Source organism: Alexandromys fortis, unplaced genomic scaffold (assembly GCF_014885135.2).
Source record: "Alexandromys fortis isolate MF-2015 unplaced genomic scaffold, M_Fortis_MF-2015_v1.1 scaffold_61, whole genome shotgun sequence".
Classification (NCBI taxonomy): domain Eukaryota; kingdom Metazoa; phylum Chordata; class Mammalia; order Rodentia; family Cricetidae; genus Alexandromys; species Alexandromys fortis.
Window position 1 is genome coordinate 2,673,275 of NW_026067962.1, and position 14,061 is coordinate 2,687,335.

Here is a 14,061-nt window from a genome sequence, read left to right on the forward strand (position 1 = left end):
GCTGCCTCCCTCCCTCTCCCCCAATCAAGTCCCCCTCCCTCGTCAGCCCAAAGAGCAATCAGGGTTCCCTGCCCTGTGGGAAGTCCAAGGACCACCCACCTCCATCCAGGTCTAGTAAGGTGAGCATCCAAACTGCCTAGGCTCCCACAAAACCAATAAGTGCAGTAGGATCAAAAACCCATTGCCATTGTTCTTGGGGTCTCAGTAGATGAAAGGAGACAGAGACAGAGACCCACATTGGAGCACCGGACTGAAATCTCAAGGTCCAAATCAGGAGCACAAGGAGAGAGAGCACAAGAAAGGAACTCAGGACCGCGAGGGGTGCACCCACACACTGAGACAATGGGGATGTTCTATTGGGAACTCACCAAGGCCAGGTGGCCTGCGACTGAAAAAGCCTGGGTTAAAACCGGTCTCGCTAAACATAGCGGACAATGAGGACTACTGAGACCCCAATTTAATCTTTATAGAAAGGAGAACCATTAGATTTTTAAAGGCTAGCCACAATCACAGATTTAAATAGATTAAAATTGAACCCAATGAAAATGATAAGAACTATACCCCATTATCTCTGATGTTCTTCAGGCGTGAACTAGAAGACTTGTAATTCTATTCCAACATTAACTACCTGGGTGGCCTTAAGTGGATCAGCACAGTGACTTTTCTGTTAAAAAAAAAAAATAAGGTGATGTACGGTCTGCTAAGTCTTCTCACAATGCACTCATGAGAATAAAACAAATAGCGTTGTAAAGAATATGTGCACTCATGTTCTGCCGACCTTGAGACCGCTGAAGATGTCCATGAATCATCCTTTCCCATTCGTCTGTCCAGTTGCACTCTGAAAGTGATGCATTCTCTATGTAGATTTTGGATTCTTCTTACCTTAGTTGTAAGTAACATATCATGGTAACAGTATATTCCAAAACAAAACATCCTGATTTTTTTTTTATTACAGCCCTTTCCCCCATCTTATTGAACTGTGTGGTTTTCAGAGCTTTCAGCTGAAGGCAAATTATTGATTTGCTATTCTGTATTTTTAAATGAGCTCAGTTTTAAGGAAAAGCCATATATTTTTCTTTTCATACAGAAATTACTCTTTATCTCAACAAGGGGTTATAAGTAAGATCAGACTATGATGGTTCATGGTCAACACTGATGCTGAACTCATTATAGTCTTCGCTCTCCCAAAATAATTAAGATGCTTGTCTTTGTCTCATTCCATTTTTCTCTTCCTTTTCTGCATCTGTCTCTCCTTCTTCCCTTCTTCCCCCATACTTTTATTTCCTTTCCTGTCTTATCTTCTTTGCGATTGACTTTAGCAGCCTAGGAAATAAGCAGCTGAAATGTAAACATTTTCATGACAAAAGAAGCTACCATCTAAGAATGTAAATTCATAAGAGAAAGACATTCCCAAGTTTTTCTAATTTTAAATTGAGCAGCGGGTAAGATGAATAAATCACACCATGAATCTGATATTAACAGTAGTTTTCTATATTTTGTATATTAATATCTATAAAAAATCTTCATGCATTGCATTTTGGCATTTAGCGTTTATCAAGAGAATAGGGTTGCACAATTTGATGTGTCCCTTTAACTCAATATCTTTCCTATTTCAGCAGTAGGCTTGAACTGGATTACACCAAAAGAGTAAAACACCAACAGTTTTTCCCAAATTTTAAAAGGAATTTTGGATTCATTTGCATTTCATCCTAATCATTTGGGCTTTCAGTTATAAGTACATGCTCAACTTCTTTAACATGCTCTTATTGCTATATTTGCTTTCGAATTGGTACTTGTCACATCGCTTTGGGTTATCTGTGATGTGTTAGATGAACTGTATTCCGATCGCAGCTAACTGTTCTCATGGGTTTCCAAGGCCTGATACAGGCTCAAGTGCGAAGAACAGATTTTATTCATTTGAGACTCTGCTTGGGGTAACTTAACCACTGTGGATGAAATGAACCTTTCCAGGACAAAACCGGAGGCAACCTTTTAAGTTTGGGGTGTGCCGATGATTATAAGAAGGGTTTGCCTCTGGACCTCGGCCACCAGAGTTTGTTAATTGGCATAACTGGAAGGAAAATCAGGAGTTTTGTATCTTTATGACAGGCTGTCTTAGTATGGGGCAGAGTGGGGCACCGGGAGCTGAGCAATATTCCTTGAATGTCACAAGCCCATTAGAGATAGTAGACTACATCTTAAGAGTCAGAGGAAGGAAGCAGAATTGGAACCTTTGCAAAGTAACTGATGTAATGGGCATCTAGGCACCTAGCCCTGTGTACTACCTTTAGGCTGTTACAGACAATAATTTTTGTTTGCAGAGTGAAGCAGGCCTCTTAAAAAATGGTGGAGTCATTCTAGAGGTGCAGAGTTGAAGCTGTGAAACTTGTGTTGGTGGCTTAGCAAGTCTCTTGTGTGTATTTATATGGAGGGGTCAGAAACATGGTTTGAACTGAGAATATGAAGCTTTTGAAGGTTAAAGCTGTCGTTAAGAAGAAGTCTCCAAAGAGCATGACTAGAATTTGATCAAAGGGATAGTCTTGTCTGTAGAACACATTTCAGAGATTTTAAAACCTTGAATTGCCTCAGTTTCCCCGTCTGTAAAGTGGGGGTAATAACCGTGCCCATGATACAGCAGTGCACTTGGAAGTTGAGAGGAGTCAATTATGAAAAACAGTGACATGTAGTAAGACCTCAATAAATAAATGTTCATGATTCGCCTTCCTCAGTTTAAAGTGGAGCGGTCCTGTCTGTCTACCTTATTTTATTGCTTTAAACAGCACAGTAGTAGGAAAACACTAACTCGTGCTTGATACACAGGTATCAAAGCATAACTCTAGAAATAGCAGCAGGGGTCATAGGAGTCACAGAAAATGTAGGTTCTAAAATCACATGATGGTAAAATACAAAAGAACACCAAGGTTACTGTTTTTAAGACAGTAGTTATTTTATAATATCATTTTTGAACTTTACAATAATATTTATAAATAATTTTAGACATGATTATTCATGGTTTTAAGATGCTTAGACCCTGTTTTCTCTGTATGTATCACAGGATCTATGTACAAAGCTCCTTGTTCCCGCATTTTTGTGGCTGTCTTGTGCAACTTGTAACATTTCACCACACATTTTCGAGCAGAGGTTTTACCAAGTGAAACTATTTTCCCAACTGAAAAAAAAAATGTCATAAAGAAAAGGAGTAACAATGACCAAATCATACCTGCATAATTTTCTAAATTTTATGATACTTGTTTTGTGTATTCCAACCTCTTTGTTTCCTAAGACAGGGGTTAGAAATTAAGGTTACATGCACGATTTTTAGCTGCTAACTGTACAGTTTGAGACACTCAGATGATCTGCATCCACGTTGCTGGGGTCTGTTGATTCTGGCACTTTGCAATAGTAATGTCTGAAGTATGAATTATTGACTGAGTGCAACTATGTCCGTATCAGCCATAACACACACTTCACTGCATACAGATTTCCAGCTAGGTCTTCTTCATAGGCCTGCTGTCTTCCGGTTCAAGCTTTTATTACTCGATTTCTCGTTTCACTTCTTTCTTGTTTAGAAATAGGGTATTTCTAAACAAGGGTATACGATATGGAGGCTGGTTTGAATTTCTGGGCTCAGCCCCCCTGGCGCGTTTCCAGAGTAGTTGGGACTATATGCATACACTGGCACACCTGGCTCACTGAAGAGTTTGATGCTACTGTCAATGATATTAAAAGAGGAAAAGTGATCATTTTGATCGAGGAACAATTACTGGGAAAGGAAGACTAATTTGAGATTATGTTGATTTCTTCAATGAATAACATGAAAATTTAAAGTAAGGAAATAACCATATGCAACATTCTATCTAAAACCAACTTTTGCTGTTAAGATGTGTGGTGATTAATGTTTGTGGCGTATATAAAATGATATAGGAAATGACTTAATTTGATGGATAGCAAAGGTGGTCAGAACTACCTCTGATGCAGTTCTGATTTCATCCTGATTTCAACTCAGATGTGTCTTACATATTTTTAGAAAAGTGTCTAATATGTAATATGTTGCCTTTTAACTGTGACCATGCTAGAAGTATCACTCAGGATGATGACCCTTGTAAGTGGGCTTCAAAATTGTTTATGAAAGCATGGTATAAAACATTTTAGTATCTCTAAGATACTCAGACTCAGCTTTTCTGTGAACGTACTGCCCAGTCTTCGGCAGGCGTTCTCACCTCGCTGGAGTGAATGCTTCCCCTTCAGTCTTAGAAGCCATGCATTCCGTAGTAATCATTTCAATCTTCTTAGTCATTTAAAATGGATTTTGTTTATTTCTCTTTTTAACAGTCTGACACATACTTCTGCATGGCCATGCGTCTGCCTGTGGAGGAGGAAGCCTTCGTGAGTAAGTACTCTTTGGATAGTGGGGGACGGGAGAACAGCAATTTGAAATCAGTAAAAGGTTCTCTTTGGTGCTTATGAGTGTATTAATCTTCCCCTGTCAGTTTCCAAAATGCATTTATCATGCCTAATGCGAAAAGAAACTACAGGCAGCTGCTGGAGACAAGATTACGAACTGTATCCGGAGAGATGCACGAGCGGTGGTAGCGAAGGAGTTGCGTGAAGATGTCAATAGTCACCAGTGTTGTGTGGTCCCATTTGTACAGTATTGGCTTTCTGTCTGTAGCTGGATTCTCAGTTCCTCTGTGCTTAACCAAACTGTTTACCTGATGGTCTGTGTCATAAATAGAGTACACTTAAAAACAACGTTGGGAAATGTAATATTTTACTGATCAGACAGGTAGGTGGACAAAATAGAAAGGAAAAGAAGAGAGGGCAGAGAGAAGAAAGAAGGGAGAGAGCGTGGAAGAGAAGATCGGAGATAGAGAAGGAGGGTCCATTCTTTTACTTACACTGTTGGCTAAGGAGACTCTTAAATGACTGTCCTTCCCAGATGTGCCTTTCTGTCACCTAGAAGTGACAAAGCACCATCTTTCCCATATCGATGGTCTTAAGGATCCCTTATGTCAGACTTTTAATATTTAGGGAAAACAAGTGATTGACACATTATTAGTGCTCTTTTTTTTTCTTTTTGTTTTCTCCTTCTCTTTTCTGGCTTAAAATGTTGATGTTCGGACATTAATGGTAATAAGAGTTGTACTTTGGTCCCATACAACTTATTTTCTCAAGGACTGCCTGCAATGGCTGTTATGTGATTACTAAAATGTGGACAGTGTAGTCATGAGGCCGTCTGAGAATGAATTTTCATGAGGTGCTTCCCTCAGGAATGTCCATTATAGACCTGCAAAGCCACATTTGCACATAGTTTCTCTCTCTCTCTCTCTCTCTCTCTCTCTCTCTCTCTCTCTCTCTTTCTCCCTGCACTCTGTCTGTAATAACGACAGCAGAAAACAACCCTGCAACAACAGTCTCTGTACAGAATTGCTCAGTAGTTGCTCTCCGAGAAAAACATCATGACAGGCTGAACATTGCCTGAAGGGTTTTTGGTGTAGTAGTTGGACATTAACCAGAATAGGCTTAGGAAAGGCAGTGTTCCCCCAAGGCTAAACTGAGTAACTTTAAAAATAAAAAAACAACTTAAGGTCCTAATTATAGTTTTTTGAATAACCCCAAATGTAACTTAAAATATATTCATTCATATCCTCGTGTTGGCTGCCTAGGAGAGAAAAATATTTACCTATAAAATGGATTTTTTTTTCTTCACCAGTATTACATTTGCTCTGTTTAAGTTTAGGGATGGTTTTCATTCCTTCCTTGTCACACTTGCTTTATGGAGATGGCCATCCCGCACACCTGTGTAAATACAGCTGTCATAGGTCACAGCAGTATTAAGTGTTTCACCTTAACAGTTAGTGCTTTGTGTTTGGAGGCTGTGAGAAGCGTGTGGTTTTCAGGGCTGGTCACTCTCAGACCATAAATATGCCCTGAAATGTGTTAGTCCTGTCATAATATTAATGTGCTTACTTTCACATAATTTAAAGTTGTGAAGCACAAGTAAGTATATTCAGTCAAGCAACTGAGAACTCATGGGCAATCCATGAAGTTCTGTGCTGTTACCAGGCTACCAACATGTCTTTATTTTCGTAGCTATCTCTCTTCTAAGATTAAACTGCTTTCAGTTCCAAGGCCGTCACCCAGTCTTCTAACATTTTTTTTTACCATTTCTTCCTTTTTTATTACTGGAAAGATCTCATGCATATAGATTTTCTTACCTGTTGGAAATGATGATTTCTATCAAGGTGAATCCAGCAGGTAGCCTGTCACCAAAATTCATTAGTAGCCCATTCCGAGTATAAAGTGGAAAGCCAACTCTTAACACCAACTGACCATTTTTACAAAGGCATAAGTTGTAGAAGGAGCTGGGTACCAGCACTTCATGGTGACTGGTGATTAGATGTACCATCTGAGAGTCCCAGCGTAGTCATTGTGGCTGTGTGTTACTGGAGCTAACCCGTTCTAATGGGGTCTGATGACGGACGATCTCTGTACTTTCTTGTGTCTTGTTCCAGATTCTTAATCTCAGAATTTATCTCTTCTGATAAGTAAGACTTGACATAACTCATTGGCAACACTAGGTTGGATTTTCTTCTTTAGTTTCCTTTTTTTAAAATATGGGTTATAGCATATTTTGCTATTTGTTCTGTTTGCTCTTTCTCTTCTTAAGTTTCATGGCTCCTGGGAACAAAATTAGACCTCTTTCTAAAACATTGCTTTTGTTTATAAGAAGAAGTCAAAGATGTGCGTAGAGAGAGTTAGGGTAAATCTGCATTTGACCACTGACTGTGGTGCTGTCTGAGAGGCGTTTCACAGACACTCAGAGGAATCGGCTGTGACAGCTGCTCACTCAGCCAGGAAATTTGACTGTCATCTTCATCCACTTGCTGCCCTTCACGTGGGTGACCAGTAAATAAATGTGTCTTTTCCTTAGTGAATGATGGCAGGTCCCTACCCATCAGATAACTCTGTGCAATAGAGGAAACCGTAGCTGAACTTCAAAATAAATGAAATTAATGTAATGAATCATTGCTTCTCTTCTCCCTGGGCCCTTACATTGAATGTCACGCAACCCCTATTCCAGAATTGCATTGTTGGAATAGAATATTTCCAGATGTGAGTTTTCTTAAACAGCATTTCCGCAGAGGTGAAAACTACAGAAATGGTCTGGTTTGGATGGTGCTGTACAAAAACCACCAGATACTGTGCCAGCAAACCCAAGGTCTAGCAAGCTGCAGTGCTTGGACACACATTTTGTGGCTTTGAGAACAGTAAACCAGAAGCGTGTGTGCATACCTATGTCCTTATGACCTTCTGATTCCAAACAGATGACTGGGTATCTCCTCCTCCCTTACTAGAATTTTATCCAACATAAAGTCCATAGCCTTCTGACTCGCAGGTGAATACTGAGAGCCTTCCAACGGGCACCATCAGGAGGTCTCCCAGCTTGTTGTTGGTGTTCTTTAGTGAAAGCTACCATTGAAAACACAAATAAAGCAAAGGGTGTGAACAGTCTCAAGTGAGTGGATAGAGCCTCACTTTTTCAGTTTTAATTATGAAGTGAACATTGTCGCTGAACCTTTTCTCAGGATATTTTTGAATGTCCTCAATCCTTTAGCTGCCAAAACAGCCATGTTTCTGACATGACTATACCTGATAGCTCTTAGACTTCACTCAGGTAGTAAGAAATATAAGACTGGAAGTAGGAACCAGTTGATTGTATTTTGTAAATCTAACTGTAGGGAAGTCTTTAATTAAATACAATAGTGTAGTCCACTTGGGGAAATTCCCAAGAGGAAAGTAGGCAAGTTTTGAGCAGGGCCTGAAAATTTGGCCTATTTGCATATATACAGGGGTGAGGAATAACACAGGGGCCACACAGAATGAGCACCAAGGAACTCACTGAACACAGCTATGAGAAGAGATGTTCAAGTGGTTAAAAGTGAGTGGCAGCTAGACCGCTGTCTTCAAATGCCACCTTCACCATGTGCTGACTGCATGATGAGGGACAAGTTACCACACGGCTCTACTTAAGACTCGCTCATAGTGCCGAGGAGACAGTGGTTCCCAACCTTCCTGATGCTGCAACCTTTAATACAGTTCCTCATGTTGCAATGACCCCAACCATAAAGTTATTTTCATTTCTACTTCATAGCTGCACTTTTGCCACTGTTGTGCATCATGATGTAAATATCTGATACACAGGATACCTAACATTTGACCCCCATCAACTGGTCAAGACCCGCAGGTTGAGAACCACTGCTTTATGAGAACTAAGCGTGTGTCTGGCAAGGGTACCACACGATGAATGTTGGCAAGTGTAAAAGCTGGGGAGCTAGGTTGTCTTTCAGAGTGCAGAGGGTGTGTACAGTGTTAGTGTGTTCAAGTCTGAGGTAGGAAATGGCCCAGTATTATGAATGTCCTTAAAAGGCTGGAACAGGAATATAGGTTTCATTCTGTAGGAAGTAAATCTAGGACCACTAAAGCAATAACATAGAAAAATAGAACTTAATGTTGCTTATGCCATTTTCTGTCTTACAGCTTGGCTGATAAAATCTATTTGTTGATTCTTTTGTTCATTCTCCCATTACCATGAAAGGCAGTTTTGAATGGAAGTTTAATTCCTTCTTTATACTGGACTTGTTCGTTCATCAGGATTATTGCAATTGCAGTTTATGTTCAATGTGTTTCTTGGTGAATTCTCCAACAGCAGCTGACAGCCCCCATAAACTACGTTACAGATTTGTTATAAAGCGTACATCATTGTCCATCTTGATAAGCGTTAATGACAACTGTCTACTAAGCTTACTGTGTAAAAGTCTTTCATTGGAAAGTCCTTTAGTATAGGATTTGTAGCATTGCCCTATGTGATTGGGTAGCCGGCAGAAGACCGCTAAGGTACGCTGCAGGCCTCTCACACGCCATCAAAGAACTGTGGCGCCGAGACTTTCACAGCTGTGTTTTTTTTTTTTAACTGAAATATTATGGGCATTAAGGTTCATCTGCTCCTACGTTTAAATTACTCTTCAGAACAAGCCCTCTTCAGTTCTCTGCAGCAGTTTTGAAGTGTAATCTTTATTTAGTCCGTGTGAAGAAATGCTTAAGGGAGTAATATTAAGAACTGGGGGATTTCTTTTCCAATAACACTTCATATTGCTCAGTTTCTTAGGCTGTATACTTCCCTAGTTCTGTTGAGCATGGCTTGAATCACTAGAATATTAATATAATAAATCATATGCTTACTTATTTTATTTTGGAGGGGGCAGACACTGTGATGCCTGGGTGGGGGTCAGAGGGCAGCTTCTGGAAGCTCTTTTTACCATATGGGTTCTAGGCACCAAACGCAATTTGTCAGGCTTGGCAGAAAAAGCCTTTGGCTGGTGACCAACTTCCAGTGTCTCGGCTCTTTAACGTAGCTACAGATTCAATCCAAAGCCACTCCATGTGTGTTCTGGCTACTTCTCCTCCAGAAACATGGCACCATCTAGGACGAAGCTGTAGGAGTGTCTTACTTGGGCAAGTAGGAAAGCTCGGGTTTCATCTTTAGAACTTGTTTTACAATTTTATTCGCAGAGAAACCTTACTCTGTAAAGTTAAAAGACAAAAGCAATCTAAAATGAGCCAAGAGTAGTTAACCAAAACCTGAAAATGTATACACTGTGTTAGTCGACGACTAAAGGCGTGGCTGTAATTAGGATCACCTAAGATAGACAAACCTTCTACCCCAGGACTAAAACCCAAGCCCACATTATTTTAGCAAACTCCCTAGGTAATTCTGAGTTATAACCCAGGCTGAAAAGTATTGCTGAACAAAATTATTTGACAGCATCAAGTAATATCCGTAGTATACTAAAGCCAATTATTTATACCTAATCATCCCACTGGGAAGAAATAGAAACAGACTTAAAAAAGGGGTATACCAATAGTTTTACACACACACACACACACACACACACACATGCACACACACTCGACTCTGTCCGATAGGTAAATAAATATCTAAGGTTGGTCGTTTTCCTCAACTGCACAACCTTAGCAAAAAAAAAAGCTAATGTAGCCATGTCCATTTGGACAGTGTTGCTTATATGTACATGGAAATCTTCCAGGTCCTTGCTTCCTCCTCTAGGCTGAGTGTGTTCTTCACAGCGTTTCCAACTCAGGAGTTCGATGTATCCAGTTTGACATGTAGGCCTAGACCTCCTGGAAATCCACTTGGAGAAATGGAGAGAAAACTGAGTGTTCAATGAAAGTTTCTCCCGGGTCACAGTCTTGGAAATGTGCACCGCCCCAGCTGCAAACTGATGTTAGCTAAAAGAGGCTATAAATATCCCGGGAACTTCATGCAGTTAAAACAGACTTTGCTTGGAGCTCCAGAAATAGAGCTCATTGTCTGTCTGTCTTTATGTTCTTCCCACACATACTACTGTCTTTCAGTTGGGGTGACATCGCCCTTCGGGGAGTCCTCCTACCTGCTCATTTCTCTGTCACCTTCCTCCTTTCATTGATAGATCTGAGTTACTACTTTGAAGTCTTTTTCCTTCCAAGGTGGTTAGTCCCCAGGGCTTACCTACACAATTCTCCCTGCTCAGAGACATCAAGAGGCCTTCACCGTTAGCATCATTTCCCAGTAAACCACTGTTATCTTATTGCCCACCTGGAAGACTGATGGTGCTTGCTATCTAATCAGCTATAGTACTCGCTTACATTCTCACGAGGCTGTGTTCTGAGTGATGCCCCCCTTCCAAGGTTTTGTTTGTTCTGCCTGCTGGAAGAGTACACTCACCCGGCACTTTTTTCTTTATTGCCTCCCTCCTCCTTTTCCCTGGCATCCTTTCTTTCTTTGGCATGTGATAGGACGTCAGGGGATGAGGAGGAAGGGAGCGGTTTCTCTGAAGATAGGATTTTATGTTTGTAAACTTTGTTTCTTGTTCTGCTGAGATCTCCAAAATCACGTGCATGTCTTCTGTTCAGTGGACTTTAACCCTATGCACAGGGGGTGGAGCCTTGGCATTTCTATAGGAAGTAGGGACTATAGAAATATATGAAACCAGCCTTGGAAATGAACCTGTCAAACTCTCTTTGCCCATGTGTTGCCTTTAGGTGGAATTTTATAAGCTCTGCATTATTGTAAGGCATCTGCTGTTTGCTTGAGATTTACATTTCAATATGACTTCTTTCAGCTGGAGGTATTTTTCATTTCAGTTTGCAGTGGACTGTAGTTTGAGCTATAATTATAAAAATACTTAGGTATATTTTTCATTAGACTATGAAAAAGGATGTCATGTTTTTCACCTTATGCCCATAATTTCTTTAGCATTTAAGTTACATCTTGAATTTCGGGATGAATCTATGACTCTGGAAGAATAAGGCTGTGGTGGGATGGTTTTATTTGTTTTAGTATAAGTTTTATAACTTGGAACTGTGGAATTTTCTTTTGCAACTGCTTAATAATAGACATTTCTCATTTTAGAAATAAAACCATACTTACAGCTAGTAAAGCTTTGATGTAAAGCAAGTAAGTACTATGTAAGGAAGTATGTCAGGCTGAGGTTTTAAAAGAGATGGCTGGAGAATTTGCGCTTTACTGAACACACGGTGTCAGAAGGTCCTGGGGTTTAAGCAGATGCCTAGGCACCCCCATTGTTCTCTTTGTAAAAAGCCCAGGCAGAGCTTATTGCTGCCTTCAGGATGCTCATCTGCATCTTTTTAGGAGAATTACTGATGACTCACCTTTTTCTGCAAAAAAAAGGCAGGGCAGTGTTCTTGCCTTGTTTCTCAGGGAAGCCCTCATAGCATTAATATAAAACCGGTCGACTGATGTTTTCTAAAGGAATCCTGACAGCCCAGGGCTTTCTCTGTCCCTTTGTCCCAAGCCTTCTCCAAGGTTCCTACTCTGGCCACCACACAGCTCTGCATTTAATCTGTGAGTGACTTCCACGAAGCAATATTTCTCTCCCTCCCTGCCCGCCTGTCCCCAAGAGTCACAGTTCCAACGCTGCTGATTGTGTACACCTGAATGTTTAACCGATGCCCGACTCTCAAATTGTCAGGGATCTAAAACCTTAATTCCTGGAATAAGCTACACATAGTTTTGTTGGTTGTTAACCAAAGTCTCGCAATGATTCAATGGTAAGAAAACTTGCTACTCCCTAGTAAAATAATCCAAGGGGATGAAAACAACACAGGTTATACAAGAGACCAGGCATGAGACTCATTTTTGAAAACCATTCACAGTTTGTCATGGCTACATTTTTTTGGGGGGGTGATGGGAGGATAAGTGCAGAAAAGGGGCTGGAGAAAGGAGCCATCAGTGAAGAGCACTTGCTCTTTCAGGGGACCTGAGTTCCCTTCTCAGCACCCAAGTTGGGCAGTTTACCTGAAAGTCCAGTTTCAGGGAGTCTCACGCCCTCTACTGGCCTTTGTAGGCAACTGAAAACACGTGGCGTCTATTCATTAGACTCATACAAATGAAAAGAAAAATAGTTTTAAAAGTATAGATGTCCATAGAGTGATACAATTTTAGAATTATGAAACATAAAATTACTAATTATATGTTATACCAACGCAAACTTAAGTTGAATAAAAGACAAATAATGACAACTGCTATACCTTAAAACTTTTTTGTTTTGCTTCTGACAAAAAAGGAACCAGAGAGGTTCCCGGGAAGATTCTGGAAGAGAGCAAGGAAGCATTGTCCATCATGTGAGAGTGGCCAGAACAAGCAGACACCCTTTTCTATCTTCTGCTTCTCTTGCTAACAAACTGTGACAAATTACCAGCTGTTGAAACTTTCAATTTATTCTTTATGTCCAAAACAGCTTCAATCTCCCAGTTCCATTGTATTCTTTGTTTAGCGACAGCAGAGCCTCAGGTGATAGTTAAGTCCGAGTTCTAGGCAGCCTCTTTGTTATGTTTTAAGTGGTGCCATGAAAGCCCCATGATTTGGTTTTTAAGCTTTAAATTTTTGTTTACAGTGCAGTGAATAAAATGCTTCTGGTCTCTTGTGAAAACTGTAAATTGGGTGGCCCAGAGTATGTGCCTCGTGCCTCCTGACCTGCCAGAAAATCTGGTGCCACAGTCTGATGCAGAATGTTTTTATTCAATAAATACTCATGCCTCTGTATGTATTTTAGCAAAAAAAAAAAAAGATGATGCTTTATTTATTTTTCCCCAGCGCCAAATAAAAATAGGCAAAAGGTACCTTAAGACACACTTGACATTAGACAACTTAGGGTTTTTGTATGAACTGGTGACACATGAGCTGCTACATCACAGTAGCATGGTCAGTGAGGACAAGAAGGGACAGCAGTCCCTTCCAAATGGGAGCCAGAGTTCAGTATCAGCCATTGGTAACACAGCTTTGAAAATGTCTGTATTCTGCACTGCCTTTTTCTTATTGTCGTATCATCCACTGCTGATTCTGGAAGGAAAAGAGACAGACCATTACATAAATATCAGTATTATTTTAGCCAGTGCACTCAGTTCATCTCGGATAAAATTTTATTTCTATATCTTTATAAAGATACATTTGCACATAGACCTTTGTTTCTGCAGGAAATTGTGTGTGTGTGCGTGTGTGTGTGTGTTGCATTGCACAATGACTGCTGTTGTTATTTAAGGTGATACAGATACGTTATGAATCCTTCTGCTCATGTTTTCGCTGCTCGCTGTACCTTTTGTTTCACTACACCACTGTGCAGGGTTTCTGGTACACAGCACTCGGCCGAGTGGGAAGGAAATAGATTGTGGATAACATAGCCTGGAGCATTCACACTCTGCCAGCATAATGCACTCACTGCCTTAAATGGGACCGTTCATTTTCAAATGTGCGTGTTAATAGCAGTCTTTGCCAGCCTGTTAATTCTTATTTTCTCTTTTTAATGTGCCGTAGTTTACTATATCCCTACATCAAATTATTAACTCATACTCATCTTGAAGAATGTCAAATATCGGGGCATTTTGCCATTGACACATCAAAGCATCATGGTTATATAGCGATCCAAACTGTTCAAAGATGTAGTCCCTTGTGAGGGTGCCACACCGATGTAGAACTTGTATTCA

General features: G+C 40.3%; 1 protein-coding gene across 11 annotated transcripts in view; it reads left to right on the forward strand.

Moving 5' to 3' along the window:
• Pam (peptidylglycine alpha-amidating monooxygenase) overlaps positions 1–14,061 on the forward strand; it is a 287,147-nt gene that overhangs the window by 158,188 nt on the left and 114,898 nt on the right. For all 11 annotated transcript variants that reach the window (XM_050153468.1, XM_050153470.1, XM_050153469.1 and 8 more), the window contains exon 4: positions 4,333–4,390. In XM_050153468.1, the coding sequence (XP_050009425.1) occupies positions 4,333–4,390 (58 nt within the window). The remainder of the gene's footprint in view (positions 1–4,332; positions 4,391–14,061) is intronic.